Below are 24105 nucleotides of genomic sequence, written 5' to 3'. Positions count from 1 at the left end.
CAGAATCCCAGGACTTTGCAGAGTCCCACCGCGTGTGGTGGAGGCTGCGTTACTTGCCCTGTCTTGGGTGGAGCCTGCCTCTCTTCTCTTGTCCACTAGAGGCGACTTTGGACTGCGACCCTTCCTTACTATGAGGGGAAGAAGGCGGAGATCTCTTGCTACGACGCCAGTTGGCGGCCAGAGGCTTGATTGACACGGGCATTACGCAAACGGCTCTGAAGTAAGCGGCCGTTGTTTATGCACTCACAACCAATGAAAAGGCAGAAGTGCAATCAACAGCCAATGAGAATTGGCCTTAGGTGGAACGTGGGGGCGGAGCTTCCCTTGAGGGGCGGACTCAAGGTAAAGAGTTTGGAGCGGACCCTGGTAGTCAGAAGCATATCCGGTGTCAGAAGAACAGTGTGGGCTCCTGAGAGCCGAGGCAGAAGGTACGTCTGAAGCTAGGGTTGCTGAAGCCTGGAGTGAGAAATAGAAAGGGGATTAGCAGTTACTGCCTGAACAAGAGTGAGAGTAGTGTCTGTTTTTGGGAAGACTGCACGCTGCGGGAACGGGGCCCTGCTCCGCGACAGGACTCCGGAAAGCTAGGCGGGGTGGGGGGTGGGGGGAGGAGATGGGGAACTAGTACCGCGCACGCGCAACTGTACTGGCGCGGGGGAGGGGCGGGCGCGAGTCCGCCGGGGTTTTGCGGGGGGGCGTCGAAGCCCCCAATTCTGCACGGGAGAGCTAGTGAAGGCCCCTGCCTCCTTCTAGTCCGCGTCCCTCCTTCTCCGCCAAGTGTAGATGCAGGGGCTCCTTGGCCCCGACCCAGCCTCGATCCCTTGAATTCAGGGCACGTCGCCCACACCTTCGTTCGGAGGAGAATGGAAGCGAAACCTCACGGGTTTGTGGTCCTCCCCGCCTCACCCAGCCGATCCCTGGCTTCCTGCGGGTCTTTGGGCCAGGCCGCCTCTCGGTGAGCGGCGAGGGCCAGGAGCGGTGAAGGGCCTGGTCCGGCAGGCTGCCCTGTCACCGCAGGGCGAGTGATGTCACACTTCTCTGTGACACGCGAGGCTCCTTAGTTACTTGGAAGCCAACAGCAGAGGCGGGAGGTGAGGAGAGACCGGGGCCAGGCCTGGCTTGCCAGCCCCACAGAGCAGCCCCGCTCTGGTCTGATTGGTTACCTTTGGACAGGTGAGGTGGCCTTGGCTTTGCTTGGTCCTGAGCCTTGTGGGCGTCTTTCTCAAAGTCCGCTGTGGAAAGGCGTAGTTGGGCGGTTTTGTTTTGTTCTTTTTTTTTCTTGAACCTACTTGCTGGAGCTGTGGTGTTTTTGTGTATTTATTAAGCAAGGAATTGCAAGCTCGTGCCAGCCCAGGTTGCATTGCCTGCCCCATCAGCCTTTCATTGACCGAACAACAAAAACCTCTGAACTTGAGACTCTGTTCTAGCAATAATTAACTTGTGAATGTGTAACCGCATAGAAGAGCTGACTGTGCCTGAAAACATAGACAAAGATTTCAAGGTTAAAGGTTAATGGCGAATGGATTTTTGTAGTTATTTACTGATACTTATTTCAAGTTTATCTTTTGGTTAAATGTGTAGTTAAAGAATTCAGTTCAATCTTGTGGTAGGTCACAGCGAAAAAGAACGCGACAATGAATATGTACGTTCATGTATACGCTGGAAATTGACAACATTGTAAACTGACTAACTCAATAAAAAAATTAAAAGTAAAAGCAGACTTAGAAAAAATTCAGTTCAAGATTAAAGTTGCGTAACCACATTTCTTATGGCTTCTGCAAACACACGTCTGTAATTATTAGATTTACTCTCTTTGGTGTTTTCTTATTCCTCTTTGCCTAATACTATTTGTTCTGGCTTCAAGAATATGTTGACATTTAGATTCTCTGCCATTTTCTTCCAGTGGGGACAGAATGGTTGAATCCTTGAGAAATGCAGTCTGTAATTTGGATTCAGAGTTTCCTTCTTCCATTTATCTTGCTGTGGAAACATGGCTTAGTACCCTCTTCCTTTCTCTCCCTTCCCCACTTTGGATCCACTGAAGTCTCACTCTCCTAAAGAATAGGAAAGGGAAAATTAATCCAGATTTTTAGTCAGCATTTATGGTTTCTTTTCCTGATTATTCATGTGGTTCATACTTGTTGTAGAAATGCTGAAAAGTATAGAAAAGTATAATGGGAATCAGCATTTTTTGTTGTTTAAGATTTCTCTTGACCTATAGTTGAAACTGCCTTAATGAAAACTTGCTTTTCTACTGTAGGGTGTAATAATAGAGCACCAGACTTTAGAGGTCAGAAGACCTCTAACCTGCTTCTGGCTCTACTTTTTATTTTAACTTTCTGAGGTTGGCCAATACTAATGTCCTTTTAATGTCCATTATAAAGTATTTAGTACTTAACAGTAATTTCACACAGATTTTTTCTTCCTCATGCAGATTTTCGTGTTGGCATTCAGTAAACTTGGTAGAGGAGATGTTAGCTAATCACCCTATCTTACAGATAAGGAAATCTAGGTGACCTTAGGTAAAATGATTTTCCCAAAGTTATGTGGTAGAAAAATGGCAGGACTTGTGACTCCAACTCCAGTGCTTGTGCCACTGTTATGCTGCCTTTTTGAACTTTCTTTTTGAACTTTTAAAGTAGGACTAATCATTTTTGCCCTTTTTTCATGGATTGAAGATCAAAATGGGTAATCTATATACTAAAACACTTTGAAAGTTGTAAAATTTCATATACACGTAGTCAGTGGCATTGTTATAGAAGGTACTATTGCTGGCCTGAAGAGTTTCACTTTATTTCATAAACTACCCAAGGGTATTAGTCTCCTCGGAGAAAACACCGAATATTCTCTTGATGCTCTCTGCTAAATTTTCCTTTGCTTCTCTGACTTGGCTGTAGAATCTGGTAGAAGTGTCTTTCACTCCACCCTGTTTTCCTCTAGAGTTTCTAACCAAATTTTGTGGAGTAGCTTTTATATTATACACATTTATATTTTTCAAAACAGTGTTCCAGTCAAGGAGAGAAACACTATAGAGATTGACTTTTAGGGCCACTTGAGTGACCTCTTTAAGGTAGGTTCCTCTGTGAGCCAGCTAGGGAGTGTTGCTTTTAAGTTGCTGCACTCTTGATTAGCTGATGGGGTCGAGATTTACTCTGGAGACTCCTGGTTGTGCCTAAGTATGGGGGATAGTGAGATGAATCATGCAAGCTCTTCTCTCAAGGTGCTTAAAACCAAATGTGTGAGAAAAGTGTGTGCACAAGTAGCTGGAATCCAAATTGAAAAAAAGAGCTGCAAGGTTGAGGGTTGAGTGAAGTGGGTGTGCTGCTTGTCCTAATCTGTGCTTGCTCCCATTTGGGCTAAATATGGTGTTATTAGGGAGGGATTGCTGGTTTATACTGGAGGATGATTATGTATTTAGGACATTAGGACCTTTTTATGATTCAGTGTCTGTCAAACAGTTGGGCTGATAGAGAGGGAGATTCAGTAGAGTCATTGTGGTGCAAAAAAAATAATTTATTGAAGGCAGTAGCCATTCCATCTCCAATTACTGGTTTGGTTCTGAGACAGCCCCCTAGAGATTCAGTGCTACCTAATCCAGGGATTTTGGTCCAAGTTAATGATGGGCTGGGACATCTGGAGTCCAAATCTAGGACGATCAAAGCACTAGTCAAAACAGAATTCCTTAGATTTCCAGAAACCAAACTGACCTATCTCCTAGGGGTGGCAAGGAAAGCATCAGGCTAATAAACATTTACTTCATCAAATTCTCTACCATATCAGATTATCACTTAGTTGTTATTAGGCTGTCTCAAAACACATTTGTGGTCCTGGGGGACAGGAGGTAGAGTAAGTGTGCCAGAGGAGAGACATGCCATTGAAACAAAAATCATTTTAATCAGTAGTAAGATTTATCAAGTTCCTTTAAATTCCAGTTTATAGGCACCTGGCTAGCTCAGTTGGTAGAGCAAGAGACTCTTAAATTCCAGTTTATAGTTTTCTTAGGCTTCCCCCAACCCCCATTTAATTTTACTCTGTCTTTTGGGTAGATATTAAACCTTCAGGATATAGCTAGCTCTGGGTTTATGGTTGAATAATATTTTTAAAATTAAAATACAGAGCATATGTAAATTAGGCCTATGATAAATATCTTCTAAAATCAGACTTTTAAAAGGGAAAATCATGCATTTAGGACATGAATAATGAGTTACAGTAGTAAAATAATGGTTGTTATATTGAGCTGGTCTTATGTATGAGGCACTATTTTAAGCACTTTATTTGTATTATCTCACTTAGTCCTCAACCCTATGAAGTAGGGAATATTATGTGTAATTATTTTACAAATGAGGAAACCAGAAGCACAGTGATGCTATGTGCCAAAAACTTGCTGCATCACACAGCTAAGGAAATAGCCAGGATTCAAACGCAGCAGGCCATGCTCTTAACCACGATGCTAGAGATGTGGTTATACAGAGTCTTAAAACTATTCAGTAGGAAGAACTACTAAAATTAACTAAGAACTACTACTACAGTCCCTTCCCCTTCTCTTTTTAATCAAATGGGATTTTTCTTCTCTCAAGTATCAATTTGGTCCTTCTGGATGCGTGGGGACAGGATTCAAGATGGCTGAATTACAACAACAGGAATGAAGAACCATATAATTCACAACTAAATGTTTAATTAAATGTGTGAACTGTGTTTCTTTGACTTGCTGGTTTAATGTTGTTAAATTGTATATGCTGAGGCAGCTTCTGTGCTGGCTTCAGCAGTCAGCAAGCTTTTCTTTTTTTCAAAGGCAAAGGGTTTTTTTTAAATGAATGCTAAATACATGATTGTTTTGCATTGCTTTTGTCCACTCAGCCATGTTTCATATGCATTGTACTTAATAGGTGTTGGCATAAAGATTGAGGAGATTTTTTTGTTTGTTTAATTTAAAGCTTGGCCCTTGATAATAATATTTTGTTTTAGGAAAAGGGTAAGGAATATTCCTAGAACAAAACAAGAGATTTAACAATATGTAAGAAGATGTAGATGTTCATTGTTAAAAATATCTGTCTCCTCCTGCCTGCTCCTGCTGCCCCTCCCTCCTCAAATGAAAGCAGACCCTTAAGTTTTTCTTTTCTTGATAAAACTATACAGTAAGTTTTTTTGTTTTGTTTTGGGGTGGCTCTGGCAGAGGAGGCCAGCCTGGAGAACCACATATGGTGACACTCCCAACAAAGCTTCAGCGCTATATGCATGACAAATTTTGACAGATTCTGACAAGTTTTGGTATTCTGCCTTTCTAAGGATGAAGGCATAAAATGAATCCTGAACTAAATTAAAGGAATGTGGTTATGATTTAGCACCGAACGGTTACTTCTCATTTACATACGCAATGCAGGCATATTTCCCATGAGTCTAGGAGGCACTGTCTACCTCCCTGTTTGATTTGAGCATAGAACTGGGGAGTGGGAGAGAGGATCCAGTTTCCAGATTTGATGAGTTGTGGTCCAGGGTGAAACAGACTAATACTGTATCCACCTTGGGTTTTGTTTTGTTTTTTTTTTTTAAACACTTGCTGTGGTAGGTATCCACTTTGTCATGGGCTTAGATGTCTATTAGAGGGATTGCTATATTGAATAATTTTAAAGTAACTTGTAATGTAGTTTTTCCCTTTGTTGTGGTAAAGTATACATAACATAAAACTTATCATTTTAATGTACAATTTTTTCAAGAAAGATTTTTCACTTAGGGACCCCTCTGGAATTTTAGCCAAGTTACCTAGTTAATGGTTTGTTTTGGGGGTTTTGTTGTGTTTTTGTGGTTTTTTTTTTTTGTTTGTTTTGGGGGGTTTTTTTTGGTTTGTTTGTTTTTTGGGTGGTTGGTAATTAGATTTATTTTTATCTTTTTTTAATGGATATACTGGAGGTTGAACCCAGGACCTTGTGTATGCTAAGCACACAACTCTACCACCGAGCTATACCTGCCAGCCCCGCCCTCCCCCACCGGATTCCCCCTCCCCTTAATGGATTTGAATACTTCAAGCCCTGTTGAGAGCTAACTTTTCCTGGGACTGAAAATATTTTTGGTATGGGAGCTGCTATTTTTGAATTATGAATGCAATTTAATCTTGTTCAGCTGAGTTTGCATATGAACCCTTGAAATGTGAATATCTTTTATGTGCAACTTCTGAGCACAAGTAGTTGAAGCTAAGATAGAAAACTGGTAAGTTTAGTCTGTCTGGCAAAACTTGTAAGAACAGTTTTAACTCATTACTTATCTGTATATTAGTTTTGTCTATTTGGAACAGACCAAGAGCAAACTATCATATGTTTCCTTGGTTCTAAGACCTAACTTTTTCCCCCTCTAATTTTAACAGTTTTGAAATAAATGTATACTTTATTGCATTTTTCCCCATAAAACTGCTACTAAAATTGCTGTGGACCTTTGCATCTAGAAAATTTGTTAGTTACATATTTCTTTTAAATTTTAGAATTGGTAGTAATGTTGCAAAACTGGTTGTATTTAATTAATTTTTTAATGATTTTAAATCACAAGGCGCTAAATCATGGAGGAATTCTTATTTGACACTTCCCTACCTCCCAACTTTTGATGGTTTTGGCTTTTCTACCTGCACTTCTAAGTGAAACAGTTAGTACCCCCTGGAAAATGGCAAAGAGCAAACCAGGAAAGAAGAGTTTCTGCCATTCTCCCCTCCCACACTTCCCACTCCGTGGGGTCTGGTTACAGAGCATTGCCCCTTTCTGACTAGAAATCCCCAGGGTATTTGAGAATTGAAACACCTCCCTCCTTTTTAACTCTTGAAATTGGAAGCAAGAGGCACTCTAGCTTTGTTGTGAATACTGAGAAACTTGGCTCTGAAGGTTGCTTCAGTACTGTTGCAAGTTCTGTCTAGGGATGTCATTAGGGCTGTTAATGGAAGTTTTAAACAAAGACACTTTCCAGGTGCTGGATTCTGCCATCCTGTAAGTGTGCTCTCTAGAGGACATATTCATCATGGTTATAGAAGGCTGTGGTTGGCTGTGCAACAGCATGCAATAATTGCACCATCTAGATCAAGAGGGCCCAGAGCCCAGTGACTTAGAGGTGAGAGGAACAGCCTTAGTAGATTCTGCAGCTTCTCACTGTACCATTCTTCAGAACAGAACTAAGAATACAATTGGGGTGAGTAGGGATGCTGGTGTGAAAGGAAAGAGGAAATGAAAGCAAGCCAGCCGTTGAACTTGTTTCATTTGTGAGAGAGAGCCTCCAGAAACAAATGGTAGTGTTGCTTGTGAGTTCTAAGAATGGCATCTTTCCACTGGCCCAGGATTCCTCAGGAAGTTGGTTTGGAGATTGTAACTCTTATTTTTTTTCTTTTTTAAGAGGGGTGTATAATTAGATTTATTTATTTATTTTTAGAGGAGGTACTGGGGGGTTGAACCCAGGACCTTGTGCGTGCTAAACATGTGCTCTACCGCTTGAGCTATACCCTTCCCCCGAGATTGTAACTCTTACTACCTAGATTAACTTTGCTGAGCCCTGGGCTAGGTGCTGATAGAGTGAGCATGAGTAGTTGGCCTGTCTTTCAAACAGCTTAAACCTTTCGTGTTTTAATCCCCTCATCTCCTCCCCTTTTTGGCTGATTTGAAATGAATGGATTATTATGGGTCTAATAAGAATCTTGAGGATTGATATTTAGGAAAGATGAAAGCTCTTGATTAGATTTTTAGTTCTATAGATTAAATGTGTTTATATAATGTGCATGTGGCATGGGGAGTGAGTGAAACCTAAGATCCTGACTTTATGGTATCAATGTAATGTAACCTGGGTATAGGTCAGTTTTGAAATGCCCTTTCTGACAGTTGGGACAGTTCACAAGATCTGAATAAGATCTGTAGATCAGAAGATAGTATTATCATTGTTAATTTCCTGATTTTGATCATTGTTTTCAGGGTATATGTACTGTTTAGGTGTAAGGGGGCATTGTGTCTTGCATGGTTAGGAAAAAATTTTTAAGTCTATATATTGCTGTGTATGAGGGTGGGGGATAAAAGCAAATATGGTGAAATACTAACATTTAGGAAATCTGGGTGAAGAATGCAGAAATTCCTTGTACTAGTCTGTTTGGTAGGAAAGGTTCTGAAATTGTGTTTTTAAAAAAATCCCTTTTTCATAGAGGAACTTCCTTCTTTTTAAAATTGTAGGTCCCTTTCATTTTAGTTCTAAAATGCATTAGGTGGAAAGTTTCTAAATGTATATTTTTAAAATGCAAGTCCTAGGGCCAGACCCAGCTTTATCTTTTTTTCTTTTTTATCTTTAAGCGTCTATGCCTTTGCTGAGGGAGTTCTCTGGCATCTTTAAACAATGACATAAATTGCTTTATATTCCAGTAAGAATGAGTCCCTTTTAACTAGATTGCTAATTGAGAATTTCTTAACAAACAAACCGTCTTAATTTTTTTGGAGGTGGGGAGATAATTAGGTTTATTTATTTATTTATCTTGTAATGGAGGGACTGGGTGGGGATTGAACCCAGGACCTCATGTGTGCTAACCATGTGCTCTACCGCTGAGCTGTACCCTCCCCTTTTGCATTCTTTTTTTATTGAAGTATAGTCAGTTTACAATGTTGTGTCAATTTCTGGTATACAGTATACAAACTGTCTTTTAAAGGGGCAAGTTACCTTCTGAAAGAATAGAAATCAAATTCTAGTAATGAAACAATTTGGGGAGAAGAAGATAGGTTTGACACAACATTGTAAAATGATTATAAATCAATAAAAAATGTTAAAAAAAGAAGATAGGTTCGTTTCCTTTGTCCCCTTTAAAATGGTTGGGTATGATTGCAAATATACTTTAGAAGGAAATATATAAAAATGAAAGTGGTGTTAGGGCAGTGGGACTTTCGATAACTTTCATTTTTTTAAACTTATATGTTGCTATTTTTTATAAGAAAGTTGTTATTTTATATGTCCTTGTATATTTAAAATAACTTTTCTTATATCCTTGATTCTACAGAGTGGAGGCTGTGTCCCACAGACTCTAGCATCATGAACATATTTGATCGGAAGATCAACTTTGATGCACTTTTAAAATTTTCCCACATGTAAGTGCTTTGACCTTGGCTGTATTTCCTTATTACATTTCCTTTCATATCTTGGTTTTTTTTTTCCTTTTCCTAGTGTATTAACTTTCGTATGTATAAATTAACATACTAACTTTGCTGGAATCCAGAGGATCTGATAAAAGCAGCAAATTCTAAGGGCTACTGTGTGGTCACTGGAAAGCCATTTAGTTATTCTAATTTGGGTACCGATTGTTCATAATTTGGGGCTTTGGGCTCTTCCTCAGCATTTAAGATTTTGTTTGTTAACCTATTTTTCAAAGCCTTATTTTTTTGTTATTGTATTATAACTTTCATATATACCCTGGGAAGAAGAGAGGAAAATTATTCTTAGCTTAGAGATGAGATTGGTCCCAGAGTGATGGCCATTATTAACATTCTTTCCTAGAACCCCGTCGACGCAGCAGCACCTGAAGAAGGTCTATGCCAGTTTTGCCCTCTGTATGTTTGTGGCAGCCGCGGGGGCCTATGTCCATGTGGTCACCCGTTTCATTCAGGTAAGAGCAGGTTTTTCTTCTAGTTGCTGTGGCACATTGCATTAGGAAGAAACTAGGTCAGCAGGGTGGTACAAGCCTATGCCCCTCCTTAGTCCTTTTCAGTAGTTTGGGATCTGAACCTAGCCAGAGCCAATCTGTAAGTCAGGACATGCCAAGCCATTTCTGGCAGCTGTGCCCTTTCTGGATACTGCAAACAGGATGTCTTGACCCTGACACTGAGTGGTGTGCTGCTGACGTACTGGACCTCCACCCACTGAGCAGAGGCTTGACGTGCGTGCTGGGATGGTTCTTCACAGTAGCCTTTTTTCTTCCATTCTTCCTCCTTTTTGCTGTAATGACTGTGGAGTACTTGGATACAAAACACTGATTGTATGATTAATTATCAGGAGAGGCAGGGTTGAGACCTTAAAGAATTTGACCCATTTTATTCTTTGATACACTTCTATCTGCGTGATTGAGTGAAAACCTTCAACAACTTGTTTTCCTTCATTGAGGGGGAGTTTGGGTTTGACTGGCAGCAATAAGACGGACAGCTGAGGAATAGCCAAGAAGTTTGAAGGCTCGCTAACTAAGACTCGTCCCTTTTAGTGTCCTTTTTAGCGTAATACAGGGGTGTGCCTGTGTTGGCATTTGCCACTGCTGAGGAGAAGTGTCCTCTGCAGGCGCTGTATGAAAAATTCTCTAAACACTCAGGTAGGGCTTTGGTCCCTCAGATTTAGACTAAAACACATTCCACCTTTTAGGCAAAGGTGGCCCTTTTGGTTTCTGGTTGTTTTGTTTGTTTAAGTAATGTAGTAAAATACAGTCATTCTCATTATTCGTGGATTCCGTATCTGTGAATTTACCTGCTCGCCAAAATTCATTTGTAACCCTAAAGTCAGTCCTCACGGTGCTTTTGCAAACAGTTGCTGCCGTACACAGAGCAGCAAAAAATTTGAGTTGCCCGTTGCACCATATTCTACCTGAGGTAGAACAAGGCAGCACTGCCTTATTCCAAGCTCTCATACTATAAACAAGTGTCCTTTTCATAGTTTATTGAGTGCCACATTTTTTGCATTTTTGTTGGTGATTTTGATATTTAAAATGGCCCCAGGCATAGCGCTAAAGCGCTGTCTGGTGTAGCCACGTGCAGGACTGTGATACGCCTTTTGGAGAAAATACGTGTGTGAGATAAGCTTTGTTCAGGCATGAGTTACAGTGCTGTTGGGCAGGAGGTCTGTGTTAATGAGTCAACAGTATATATCAAAGTGTCTTTAAGCAAAAAACACATAAAACAAGGTTATGTATTGATCAGTTGTTGAAAATACTGTGATGAGAGGCTCAAAAGAACTTAAACCTTTATTTCCTCCAGGAGCATTTGTTCAGTATTCACTAACTAATTGCTCACAGTGACTTTATGGAGCCTACTGTGAAAAATAAGGATCGACCCTATCTTTAAAAGAAGGAACAAAAAAATAAATAAATAAAAATAAAAGAAGGAACAGACTTCAGTGTCTACACACATCCTTAATGATTTTCCTCTCTAATGCCTGTTACTTTTCCCACTTGCTCTCTTTTGAAGAAAAAAAAATTTTTTTTTCTCTTACAAACTAATGCATGTTTATTGTAGGGAATTTGGAAAACAAACTAGCGATAGGAAGGAGATACAAAACCCCACAATCCCATCACACCAAAATTACTCTTAACCTTTTCGTTCTTACCCTCCATCTCACTTCGTTCAGACTGCTGTAACAGAATGCCATAGACTGGGTGGCTTAAATGACAAATGTTTCTCACAGTTTGGGAGGCTGGGAAGTCCAAGATCACGGCACTGGCAGATTTGTTGTGTGGTGAGGGCCAGCTTCCTATGTAAATGATCATCATCTTCTCCTGTATCCCCATATGGTAGAAAGAGCAGAGGAGCTCTCTGGGATCTCTTTTATAAAGTCACTAATCTCCCTTCGTGAAGGCTCTGCCCTGTGACCTAATCACCTTCCAAAGATACCACTTCCAAATACCATTACATTGGGGGTTGGATTTAAACATGAATTTGTGATGGGGGAGACACAGACATTCAGTTTTTTTCTCTCTGTATGTGTATATCTATTTGTGTGTGTTTTAAAGTGATCAGGAAGGGGTCATTTCTACTTGTGCAGATTGGAATGTGCTTCAAGCACTTGTCACTTTGATTCATCTTTTCTATTTCTTGGGCAAAGCTCATAATTTGACTTGGGTAGTTGTAGCTGATGGACAAGAAGAGGCTAGAAGAGCCTGCAGCATCCACTGTGGTCCTAACCCTGTCCTTCAGGGCTTCTGGTTTCTATCCTCAGCCGTCACTGCCTTTTCCAGAAGCAAATATTAGGAAGTTCAGATGACTGTTTGAACCCAGTAAGGTCTCCTGCAAAATAAATTTGATACTTTCAAGCATTTAATTATTGACTCTGCATCTGACAGGCTGGCCTGCTCTCTGCCTTGGGCTCCCTGGGGTTGATGATTTGGCTGATGGCGACACCTCATAGCCGTGAAACTGAGCAAAAAAGACTGGTACTTCTTGCTGGATTTGCTTTCCTTACAGGTATGTTAAGGGATTGGTTTAATTTTAAGGGAGGGAAACTATTTTTAATACTCTTTAGACTAAGATCCAAGATAATGTGTTTATTCTGAGACACCCCATCTGGCACACTGCACTGTCTTGCCTTGTGTTTGAGTGTGCCTTGTACTGCTTTCTCATTTCATATAGGTGCGTCTTGCTTCCGCATCCGGGACAGTAAGCTCTTTGTGCCTAGTAACTGTGACTTCTACTTTTGTACCCAAAAATGAGCGTTTGTGTGCTTGAATGAATGAGGTTCATGAGCTTACATAGCAAAACTTGTTAACAGTGGACATGGGACTAAACTAGGCCTAAGAATCTGACTTAGTTGGACCCATACTGGCAACTACCTTAGGAGCATCTGTTCTAAATCTTGCAGACAGTTAATTAAAGCCATTCATTGAGATCCATCCTACAGGGCACTTTGCTGATTCTCAAGAAAAGAATTAAAAGCACAGCTCTTCTAGAATTATCATTAAGGGAAACAGGTCTCAAGCTACATAATAAAAATACTTGCAAAGCAGTATTTGAGTTAGTACAACTTGTTCTTAGTATGTCTAATTTATACAGTGTTGAAGAAATTGTAGAAGGGAAGGGATTTAGAGATTAAGATTTTTAGATCAGGGAAAGCTTGTGCTTGCAGGTATTAAAGAGGTTGGATTATCAGGAGAGAGAATAGCCAGAGTAGAGATGTGGGGGCTGGAGCAGGTTGCTGCTGCACCCTCCTCTTGGCAGGTGTCCACCTGCAGAACCGGTCTGGCCTTTTCTGCTACAAAGGAAGTCAGTCCTCATGACTACAGGTTGTCGGCCACAAGGCACTGTTTTGCTCTTTATCCTTTTCTTCTGTTCTAATTCCTGGTCTGGCCCACATTAGTCTCACATCACTGCTCTTCAGAGTTTTCAGCCTTGCAGTTTACCTCGAAAATGTTTGACGTGCCTGCTTCATTTTTCCTAATCTCTATTCCTCCTGGGTCATCCATGATTTTTAGCCAAGAGGACAGTTTTGCAGCTCTGTCAAGTATATGTTCTCTGGAAAACAGTTGAGGATGGGGGAGAGAGAGAGAGATTTGATCACTTTAGCCCACATGTTTTGTTGTTTTCTAGGACCGTAGGCATGCCTAAGCTACTGATGATCAGCTCTTGGATAAGGGTCCTCTTCAAGAATTGGTGGTAATACTGTGTTCTGGGGTTTTTTTGTTTTCTAGGAGGTGGCCTGGGCCCTGCTCTGGACTTGTGCATTGCCATCAACCCCAGGTAACTATGTTAGTAGTGTCTTACGTATTTCTACTTTTATGAATATACCTTTTAAATGTAGGTGATATACCTATGCCCTTGGTATAATGGTCTTTTCCTTTAACAGCATCCTTCCCACTGCCTTCATAGGCACAGCAGTGATCTTCACCTGCTTCACCCTGAGTGCACTCTATGCCAGGCGCCGTAGCTATCTCTTTCTGGGAGGTATGTGTGGATTGGAAAGCAGGGAGAGGGTCTCCGCTTCAGCCAGGATTCTCACAAGGACCCTTTCCCTACCCTCCAACTTGAGACTGTTGGGTTGAAATTGAAAGCCTTCGTTTTGAAGGGAAAGTAAAGAATGAACTTAATGAGATTTCTCTGCTTTGGCTTTTCTCAGGACGGCATTTTGTCATCTCTTACAGGTATCTTGATGTCGGCCATGAGCCTGATGCTCCTTTTTTCCCTGGCGAATCTTTTCTTTGGATCCGTTTGGCTTTTCCAGGTGAGACTTTGCACATAACTCTCCAGCAGCCATTTGCCTCTTCTGTTTCTTGCTTAACCCCCTAAAGCAAGATATTCTCCAGAATTCTCATCTTTGCTGGCAGTGCCCTTAAAGCCTCCCCACTAACCCTCCTGGGGTGGATCCTTCTGCTACAGGTGAAAGTACAGACTGAGCAGTGGTTGGGCATTGCAGTGGGTAGGATAGTTTGCTCAGAGAGCATTTTTCTAAAGCCAGTCCAACAGTGGCTCCTTGTTAAAATGATTGAAGCTCTTACAGTGACATAAAAAATAATTAAGTGCAGGATTGTGTTTGTCAGTAGGGTTAGCGTTTGATGTACTCTCAAGTGGCCAAGCACCAGAGAAGAGCGTGGCGGGTTTTCATCTCCGCAGTGTCAGCCGGGTGGTGACCGCATCTCACTCTTCCTTTGCTAGGCAAACCTGTATGTGGGGCTGGTGGTCATGTGTGGCTTTGTCCTTTTTGATACTCAACTCATTATTGAAAAGGCTGAACATGGAGATAAAGACTATATCTGGTGAGTGTGAAAACTGGTCTTTAATGAGTATGAAGGGTTTGGTATACTCTCTCATTCCACGGCTCTTTTCTGAATCTCTGGGATGACGCTTTGCCTGACTCACCTTTCTTTCCACATCAGACTAAGCGTGGACCAGATGGCACTGGCTGATTTCTGCGGCCAGCCTTCAGGGGTGTACGTGATAGGATAGCCATGGTTTTGGCACTGTGTACCAAATAGTGTCACCTCCCTCAGTCCCTGAATGACATTGCATTTTTAAAAATTGGACAAATAATATTAATCCATACTTTGAATAGTGGTTCCCTCTGGGCAGAGGGGAGGGAAAGGGCTCTTTCACCGTTTACTCTCTATACTGTTGTATTCCTTAAACCTTTTAGATACAATTTTCTTAATGTAGTAATCCCTCCAGTCTCGTAACTAGTTAGTGATAGTTCAGGGTTTGGACTTGGCCCTCTGCAGAGCCTGAAGCCCATGTTTTCTTTTCTCTATGCTACGTGGCTTCACTGAGTTGAAAAGGATCCCAAACTGGAGTTTTACTCAGCGGTGGTGGAGTGCTGGGGAAGCTGGCTCGTGGCGATGGGGTGGGGTTTTTATGTGCTGCCCCTTTGTGGGCTTTGGCGTGAAGGAAAAGTGGGCGGTGCAGCCTGAAATCTGGTTCTTCTCTTTCAGGCACTGCATTGATCTCTTCTTAGATTTCGTTACCCTCTTCAGAAAACTCATGATGATCCTGGCTATGAATGAGAAGGTTAGTCAGTACCACCCGAAGATGAAAGACGGGCTCCTGAGCTCGGCATCTGTGTGCACTTCATACATGAGAACTTGCTCACACTCTGGGTCCAGGGTGGCTGTAAGGCAGGCCACTGAGCAAAAGGTGAACCAGAAGTCTTTAGCTATTGGAGGAAAAGGAGCAAGGAAAAACAATCCTTTTTTAAAAAAACTAATCCCTGAGATGAGTATCAAAAGGGGAAGAGCTTCAGTGGCAGCACGAAACAATCTAAGAAGAATTTAAAGGCTGTAAAGATAGTTGTGACTCAAAAAGGTATCCTAGGGGATTTGTAGAATATTGACAGCCAGCTTTTGTAATTTACGAGAGGCATTCTCTGCAGGGTTAGTGAGTGGCAAACACAGTCCACTCCAGTAGGGGGACAAATGAAAGCATAGGCTTTTCTTTACAGAACATACTGTGGAACGAGAGACAGTGTGGTGGTGAGAAGCAGGCAACCAGACGGGAGTGGTGGTTCTCTGTCCGGCCTGTGCTGTGATTGGACTGAGCACCAGGCAGGCCCCTCAGTTTCAGTCAGAACAGTTCACCTTTCATTCATGTGATGGTATACTGGGCTTCTACCCAGCAGAATGAACTGGACTAGGTTATTTTGAGTTTATACCCAAGATTTATGCTTCCTTCTCAGGCCTGATGGAAAGTTGATCTTGGCTCGGTCATGGCCTCTTGTTTAGTTCTTTTAGGGTAGACTGCCAGCCTGCAGCCTTCACTGGTGGGGATCTGAGCTGTGAGGGTTGTGAGTAGCCAGGAGTGGTCAGGCCGCCCACCTCTGTACTCTTGGGGTAGGAGTGGGGACAGCTGCTTAACCTATATTTTTGTCAAGTCTGTCAGCAACTTGGGCAACCACCACAGTGGAAGATGGTTAAGATTTGGTTCCTTCTACACTGAAGAAACATTTCTTCTTTTTATTGTCCTGATCCCTAACCAAAGGCAGTGCAGTATTGGCTCACTCAAGAGTTTTAGCTTGACTGTCAATGCCAGAAGTTAACTGGATAATTTTCCTCCATTTCTAGGACAAGAAGAAAGAGAAGAAGTGAAATGACTGTCCAGCCTTCCCCAGTTTGACTTTCTCTCCCTCTGCTCCTCATTTCCTCTTTGCACACGTTACAGGTGGCGTGTTCTATGATAATGAAAGCATCAGAAAAGCTTTTGTACTTTGTGGTTTTCTCTATTTTGAATTTTTTGATCAAAAAACTGATTAGCAGACTATAGTTTGGAGTTTGGCTTCGTGTTCCTGGGTTCTCCCCCACTCCCTTTTCTGTCAGCCCCATCCCTGGCCTCCTCTTCTGCTCAGGCAGCCAGTCCACCAGGATGAGGAGCCAGAGCTGCAGAGGAAGCAAACTCCAGGAGTCCGCTTTCCGACTGAGCTTCACCAAGTGGACCTGAACTGTTTGGTAGAGCCACCCCGGCCCTTCCTTCCTCAGCATTGTTTGGTTTGTGCGCAGTTCCTGTGGGACTGGGCGGTGTGTTTTCCATTGGAATGACGTTTGCTGGTCCCATTGTTACTCGGGCTCATTGTATCTGAGTGATCAACCCCGCAAAGAAAATGAAAAGCCCCTTCTGGTGGACGCTTTGCTTCCTCTGAGCTGCCCAAGTTGCTGCTGGTCTGGCAAGCGCACCTTTCTTCCTTGCTGTCACAAAAGGAGCGTGGATTTGTGTGTGTTCCCTTTTCCCATCCCTCGTCTGAGCCTCAGGGAATCTGCCTGCTTCCCATCCACGGGGTGGGAGGATTTCAGCACAAAGGGAAGACTGATTCTTGTCAAGCATTTATGAAAAGGCTGATTATGTCTGGCAAGATAATGTAGAATTCCCAAACTTCCCCTGGTCTTTATTTTTTCCTTCTTGGTTATCACCTTACTGAGTGGCCTCTACCAGGTGGCTATGATTAAGGGTCCCAGGAGAGGAAGGATAGGGAAGGGGAATGGTTGTGCCTCTGGGGGTGATTGTAACTAATCCTGCCAGACAAACTGAGATTAAGGACCTGTTTGTGGCAGGGGAGAACAAAATCTCTAACTGAGTGGATCTTTGTTCAGACCAATGGAACAGGGCTGTGATGACTTAGCAGGCAGCATTCGTAACAGTCTGTGTGCATTTTTGTCTTACCCCACCTGGGCACTAATAGGTAGTGTCAGGCCAGAGATTCGGGGCCGTGGATAAATGTCCATTGTACAGATGCACTTTAGTTTTTGGTCTGTTCACCTGTTTCTAGAAATTTGCAGCCTTCTTTCAGGCATGGGCTAAGTGATGAAACCTGCAAGACTTCTAATTTCCTACAGCTTTGTGGTTGCAAGTGCAGGGGGGCAGCACTAATGGGGACCCCCAGCTCCTTCCCCGTGGGCTGCCACAGTCAGCCGGCACAGCAGGGCAGGCAGCCTTGGGAGCTCACAGGGCTTAGTGTAAGGGGGGCTGAGCCATCGAAAGCTCATTGCTAGTGAGACACCATTTTTGGCTTCCACTGTTCACAACCAGTACAGTTTGACCCGGTGGGTACTGGTTCAGTGCGCACCACATCACTGCCATCCCATGAAGCAGTTTTCTTCCCAGGCTGTGTGGATTCCTGGAGCAGCATGCCACCCAGAATGGCTTGCTTCTGCAGAGGATGCTGCCCTCTGATTCAGACGTTGTCTCCAGTGTGTGGCTTGAGAATTTACTAAAAGGGATTTCCTTCCTGCTAAACCCCCTAAAGCAACTCTCCATAAATTTGTTGATTCTCTGCTAGGCCTGAGAGTCTGAGTTACATCTCTTGAAGCCAAACTCCACCTCTTGTGCTTTTTTGCTTGGGATAAAGGAGTTTTTCTTTAGAAACAGTGCCAAGAATGACAAGATATAAAACTACTTTTAAAGAAAATGCCTAAAAGGTTTTTAATACAGTAATCACTGTAATTATCACTTTCTTTTCTAGTTCTTTGGTTTTCAGCTCAGGCTGCATTCTCTAACTCATACTGTGAAGACAAAGGTGTTTTTGATTCAGAAATATATGAAATCTACATAGTCTTAATTTGTAAAAAATAAAGAAAATTCCTTAACCTTTTCCTGGTGTAAGTGTGTGTGTGAAATTCAAGGCCACAGCTGAACATGGGGTTTGGGGTGCTATCTGACTTCTTGTTCTCGGGGCTGGGAGTGGGACAGGGTTACGTTTCTGCTCTAGGCATAAGTAGAAACAAGGAGACCCCCACTTAGGCCTCCCTCTGTAGCCCTAGTTTGCCACAGATGTCGGTAATTTTATGTCCCATACTCAGCCCAGGCCTTTCTCTGCTCCTCCCTCTGCCCAGCCTTTTTTGTAGGGGGTTCGTGGTAGCGGCACGTCTTGTTGGTTCCAGTGTACAGCCAAGCTTTGAAATTTGGGGATGCATAATGGGAAAAGCATCACAAGTATTTGTGGTCACCCACTGTGGAGAGGCTCTATTGATGCTAGGAATTATCAGTAAAAATATAAAAATCCTTGTCTTCCTAGTGTTTACATTTGAAATTAGAAACCCGAGTTTGCATTACGATCAGGTTACTTCATTCTGGCACACTTGCCCTGTGGTTGTCACCTTCATTGTAGGCAGAGCTTCCTGTTACTCTGACTCCTGGCCAAGGCTCCAGCTGGGGTGGAGCAGGAAATGTGAGGTGTTTGAGGCAAAATCTCCCCACCCCCAATCTTTGTAACCAGAGTAAAAGAGCTCCCTTTTAGTCTTCTCCCCAACTGGCCCACCAATCACAAGTTAGACAGAAGAGGTTAACATAGCAGCTCATTCCATGCCTAGCAGACCTGCAAGCTGAACTAAAGTGGGGGAGGCGCTGGTGGGCGGCGGAAGTCCAGGACCACGGTGTGGGGAGAAGAGACAGTCCGTCCTGCCTGGGCGGGGGGTTCAGGTGGGGACGTTCACTCCACACCAGGTGACGTGCTTCATGCTGGGGGTCAAGATGGATAAGGCAGTTACTTTCTGGTCATCAAGCTGAGCAGCACAGGAGAGCTACGTGCAGACATGAAGCACTTAAACGTAAGCACAGGGCCATGAGGTGGGGCAGCGGTGAGAGACACAGCCCCGCCTGTGATTCCAAGAAAAGCGTTGGAGATGATACTGAGCTCAGGTGAGATTAAGTCAAGTGAGACGGGTGACCAGGTTCAGAAAGGCCATGGAGGGACTGGGTGTTTTCAGGTCAAGGGATTAGTATGAGAAAAGGCACAGGAGTATGATTCAGCATGGGGAGCGCGGGAGCGGCCAAAAGGTTTTGCGGGGTTGTAAATTTTAAGGAGGGAACTAGTAGGAAATGAGGAGGAGGAGGTAAGCAGTAACAGGACCTGACTTTTGGCGCTAAGGCGCTGGCTTTGTCCTGAGGGCGGCAGAGAGCACAGAAGGGCTTTGAGCAAGGGAGAGGTCAGATTTGTGTTTTCACATCTCAGGTGACTAGAGAACAGACTGGAGGAAAGGGACTAGTTAACAGGCAATTATACACTAATGCCCAGATTGTGGTCTCTCATTTCTCACTAAAAGGAACCAGTGCTCCTTGGAAAAATGATGCTTAGAGGTCTGCACAGGAAATAAACAAGATAAACCTGGCACATAATGTTATGTCAGAAAGCAAAGCAGCTATCTATTAAAGACGACCGACTACTTCAGTATAATTCGAAAGGACTCAGGCTAATCTAAAGAGGCTCCTGCCCGCCAAAGATGGAGTAATCTGAGCATCAACAGGAATTATAAGTGCAACGGATTGAAATCAAGTATTTTTAAACTCATAAGTTCATGATATTTTAAAAATATTTTATTGGTCTCCTTTGGAGAAAGCTAGGAACCTGTCACTTCTGAATACTTGTCAATAAACAGAAGCATTTATCCTTTCTTTTATGTATAAACTATAGAGTAATCAAAAAGTAGGTAAAAGCTTCTCTCTGTAGAAGTATTCACTAATAGATGACAGGATTACAGGGTTGGTATCACTATTTTGTAAACCTCTGATGAAACAATGAAGCTGGGTGAAGATAATTGCTAGCCACCAACATCATGTTAAGAGACACAACCTGATGCCTTCTGATGGATGCAAACACTACCAATAAAGTTTAATTGCAAAGAAAATGGAATATGAATCACTATTAAGTTCTAATCTAAGTACCAGGAAAGACAAGGATGAGAGAGGACCGTGTTAAATGACATGGGGATAAAAGCAGCAAAGTTTAGTAAATACAAGACTCTAAGGACAAACAACCTTGTTTCTTAAAAAAAAAAAAAAAGGCAAAGAAGCAAGACCGAAATCACAAAAGAGGGAAAGGAGACTAGAGGTTAAGACTTATGAGCCATATCAAGAAAATGCAGTGATGTAGACCTTCTGTGGATCCTGATTCAAACAAACCAACTGTAATGAAATGAAAGAGAGAGGGGAACTGGGGCACTTTGACCCTGTGATAACCATTCTCCAGGATGCCCCCCAGATCCTGGCCTCCTGGTATCCACACCTGCTACACTGAAACAGGCTGGCATGTGTGAGGGGAGGGACACTGCAGAAGCATTTGTGACTTAGGAAGCCCGGCCATGAAAGGCACTGCAGCTTCCTCCTTGGCTCCCTGGTTCACTTGCTCTGGGGGAAACCAGGCACGGGTTCTGAGGCCATTCAAGCTGCCCTGTGGAGAGTCCTTGCAGAGAGGACCTGAGGCCCCTGCCAACAGGCAGTGCCGACTTGCCAGCCAGTGTGAATGAGCCACCTGGAAAGCAGATCCTCCAGGACCTGTCAAGTTTCCAAGTGACTGCGATCTCATGAGACGCTGAGCCGGAACTAGCTAAGCTGCTCCCGAATTCCTGACTCACAGAAACTGGGAATGACCATGTTTATTATTGTTTCAAACCACTAAGTTACACAGCAGTAGATAACTAATTCCAACACGGACTAGACAGTCAATGATTTACAGAAATATTGCTAATGCATAATGCTAGTCATGTAATTGTGACGGTGTTCTTTAAAAGTTATCTTTTAGAGAGGCATACTGAAATATTTATACATGCATTAATACACTGCCCAAGATTTGCTTCAAAATAATGCATTTGGGTGGCAGCAGGGAGTAGAGGGTGTAGAAGTGAATGGTCATGAGTTTATATTGGTTGTAACCAGGCAATGGACATATTCATTGTACTATTCTTTCTAGTTTTTGTAGGGTTGAAATTTTCTATAATAAAGAGTTAAAAAAAAAAGTACTTAACAATGGTCCAGACAAGAGAAAAGATGGTCTGAAATAGAACAGCAGTTATAAGGATACAAAGATAGGCAATGAAGTGAAATATTCAGGAGGTGAAATGTCCAGGCCTTAGTGATTGAACAGACGCAGAGAGAAAGACAGGAGACCCCAGGGTGACTCTCAGGAGTCTGGACAGTCCTACCAGCCACTTGCCAGCTCTGCAAACTTGGGTGAGTTACTCAACCTTTCTGTGCCTCATTCTCCCACGTGTAAAACGGAGGTAAAAACAGTACTTACCTCATAGGATGGTTGGGAGGATTAAGTTTATTAAAATACATAAAGCATTCAGGACAGCATTCAGCCCATAGTAAATCCTCCAAGTGTTAGTTCTTCCACTGAGGAGGCCCAGGACTGGGGGTGGGATGGCGGTTTTGGTTTTGGACATGTGGAGATGACAGCCGTCAGGGACTTCTACAAAGATGCCAGGAGGCGTTTGCATATGAGTCTGAAGCTCAGGGGAGAAGTTAGGGATAGAGATGTGGATGATCTGGTACATTTTAAAACCACACAAGTGAGTCAGCTCCTTGAACTCAAGACACGTCACCAAAGAAGAGACAGATGGCAGATAAGTACATGACAAGATGTTAAATCACTAGATATTAGGCAAATGCAAATCAAGGCAGCAATGAAATACCACTGCACACCAATGAGAATGGCTAAATTTTTAAAAAAATTGTTATAAAACCGAGTACTAGTGAGAATGTGGAGCAACTGGATCCCTCACAGTGGTGAGGTGAAATGGTACAACCTCTGAAAAATAATTGGCAGTTTCTTATAAAATTTAATATATTAACCATACAAACTAGCAATCGCACTACTGGGTATTTATACTACAGAAATGAAAATTTGTGTTTACACAAAAAACATTCTCTGTCCATGAATGTTCAGAGAAGCTTTACTGGTAATAGCCCAAACCTGGAAACAGCCCAAACATCCTTCAGCAGGGGAATGTACAAACTGTGCACCTCACCGCTGTAGGGAATACTACTCTGCAATAAAAAGTCATAGATAAACACAACTTAGATGGATCTCATATAATTAAAATTCCTCATTATTTTATGAGGAATGAGGGAACCCAACAAAACTCCAGGAACCTCATCATTTAAGGAGCATTTGGAAATATTTTTAGTCTGTCCATTGCCCTCTAACCCAGCCCCTAGTTCAGGCCCCACTGAATCTTGCCTGGAGTATTGCTCCAGCCTCCTCACTGGCCTCCCAGTCCCCAGCCTATGGTCTCTCCCATGCACTCTGCACACTATTTCTAGATGGCTCTTTCTGATGGTGAACATTGAACTTTTTCCATGGCTAATTTTTGCCACCAGGACAAAGTCCAAACATTTCATCGTACATTCAGGTCTCCTGCTCACCTCTGTCCTCTCATCTTTCAGTGCTCCAGACATCATAAACTCATCATTATGCTAGAATGTTCCATTTGATCCATCACTGCTAGGCCTTGGCATTTTCATTTCTCTGCTGAGAATCCTCACCCCCACCCTCTTTGCCTGACTCCTCACTCACCCTGCGAGTCTTAGTTTTGACACCACCTCATCTAGGAAGCCGTCTCTGGGCCCCCAAGACTAGGTTTGAGCCCCTTCTGGGCCCTCCATAGTGTCTGTAGCACTACCCCCATCGTAGCACTACCCACATTCTCCTGTGACCGATCACCCAGTGACTGGCGTCACCCACTAGAACTGTGTGTCCAAAGGGCTGGGTCACGCCACGTTCATCTCTGGATCCCTGGTCCAGCTCAGCACTTCACACCTACTAAGTGCACACACAAATGATTATTGTATAAACAACAGCGTGGGTGGATGAGGAAATGAAGGAATGAAAGGGGATGCAGGCCCCCAGCAGAGTGTCCTGACTTCAAAAGGGGCAGGAAGAGAGGCAAGCCAGGCCCAGAGTCCCTTCTGCTCCCTTGCTCCTACCTTGGGATTGGCTGTGGAAAAAGCGGGGGGCTGGAATAGGGTAGCTTCCAGGGGAAACGGACTCTGACAGGGAAGAGTCTATGTCTGTCCTCGTCCACATATGCATGTTCTCTGTCCTTTCTGCAATGCATGTGGTGGGTGTGGGGAGAGAGGAGCCAGGATTCCCTGTGTTGGTCACCACCAAGGGAGGACACCCTGCACTTGCTCTTCTCGCCACAGGGTGGCAGTTCAAACCTCTCAGATGGGCGCTGCCAATATTGCCCCACCTGGTGGCCATATGTTTTGTAGGAAATGATTTTTGTTCTGTAGGAAATGATTTTTTAAGTACAAAGAATCACAACAAAGAACGTGTGCAGCAAATTTAAATTTGTAACTTTTAAATAACTTTTGGAGGGCTCCTGCCTTAGAGAAGGTCCCCAGGGTTACCCTGTTGGCTTCCACACGGGTCAACAACAGAAACTCCATTTCCTGATGGCTTCTGCTGCCTTAGGCCCCAGCTGCCCTCTACCCAGACTCTGCCCTGCCTGCTCACTCTTGCAGGAATCATTCTCTGCACTTCTCAGAGACCTGTCTCCAACTGTCCTCTCCCTCTGTCTGCATCACTTTGGGATACTTCAGAGCTTCTGTGGATGGCCCTCCGTCACCCAGCCCCCCAGTTCCTAGATCTTCTCCCTCCCAGGACGGTCACCTCTGGCTCATTCCTGCCAGCCGCATCTGGCATACAGCCCACGGCCGGCGTGGTTCCAGC

The 24105-nt window shown here is 43.3% G+C and overlaps 1 protein-coding gene and 1 long non-coding RNA gene across 4 annotated transcripts; one reads left to right on the top strand and one right to left on the bottom strand.

Annotated features, from left to right (window-relative positions):
- Positions 1–201: 201 nt before the first annotated feature.
- Positions 202–987, bottom strand: LOC140700125 (uncharacterized). Its single transcript, XR_012078352.1, has 2 exons — positions 845–987; positions 202–456 (listed from the first exon to the last, which is right to left on the bottom strand). It is a non-coding gene; the product is annotated as an uncharacterized lncRNA (long non-coding RNA).
- TMBIM6 (transmembrane BAX inhibitor motif containing 6) lies at positions 322–18246 on the top strand. 3 transcript variants are annotated; one of them, XM_006202946.4, is made up of 10 exons: positions 322–428; positions 8996–9083; positions 9490–9598; positions 12032–12152; positions 13373–13421; positions 13528–13625; positions 13823–13902; positions 14334–14434; positions 15104–15179; positions 16229–18246. In XM_006202946.4, the coding sequence occupies exons 2-10, from the start codon at positions 9028–9030 to the stop codon at positions 16250–16252; spliced, it is 714 nt and encodes a 237-aa protein (XP_006203008.1). In that variant the 5' UTR covers positions 322–428; positions 8996–9027; the 3' UTR covers positions 16253–18246. The 3 variants fall into 3 exon arrangements, with proteins under 3 accessions (XP_006203008.1, XP_072828935.1, XP_072828936.1); XM_072972834.1 differs by lacking the exon at positions 322–428 and adding an exon at positions 882–1170; XM_072972835.1 differs by lacking the exon at positions 322–428 and adding an exon at positions 7140–7161.
- The last annotated feature ends 5859 nt before the right edge of the window (positions 18247–24105 follow it).

This window comes from Vicugna pacos, chromosome 12 (genome assembly GCF_048564905.1).
Source record: "Vicugna pacos chromosome 12, VicPac4, whole genome shotgun sequence".
In the NCBI taxonomy this organism is placed as follows: Eukaryota; Metazoa; Chordata; class Mammalia; order Artiodactyla; family Camelidae; genus Vicugna; species Vicugna pacos.
The sequence above is the reverse complement of the archived record's forward strand: the minus strand, read 5'-3'. Positions and strand labels throughout refer to the sequence as shown.

Excerpts from the sequence above, each read along its gene's own strand:
- TMBIM6 (XM_006202946.4), top strand. The coding sequence starts at position 9,028 with ATGAACATATTTGATCGGAAGATCAACTTTGATGCACTTTTAAAATTT. Across the intron at positions 9,084-9,489 it reads CTTTTAAAATTTTCCCACAT|AACCCCGTCGACGCAGCAGC; the intron begins GTAAGTGCTTTG and ends ATTCTTTCCTAG. Across the intron at positions 13,422-13,527 it reads TGCATTGCCATCAACCCCAG|CATCCTTCCCACTGCCTTCA; the intron begins GTAACTATGTTA and ends TTCCTTTAACAG.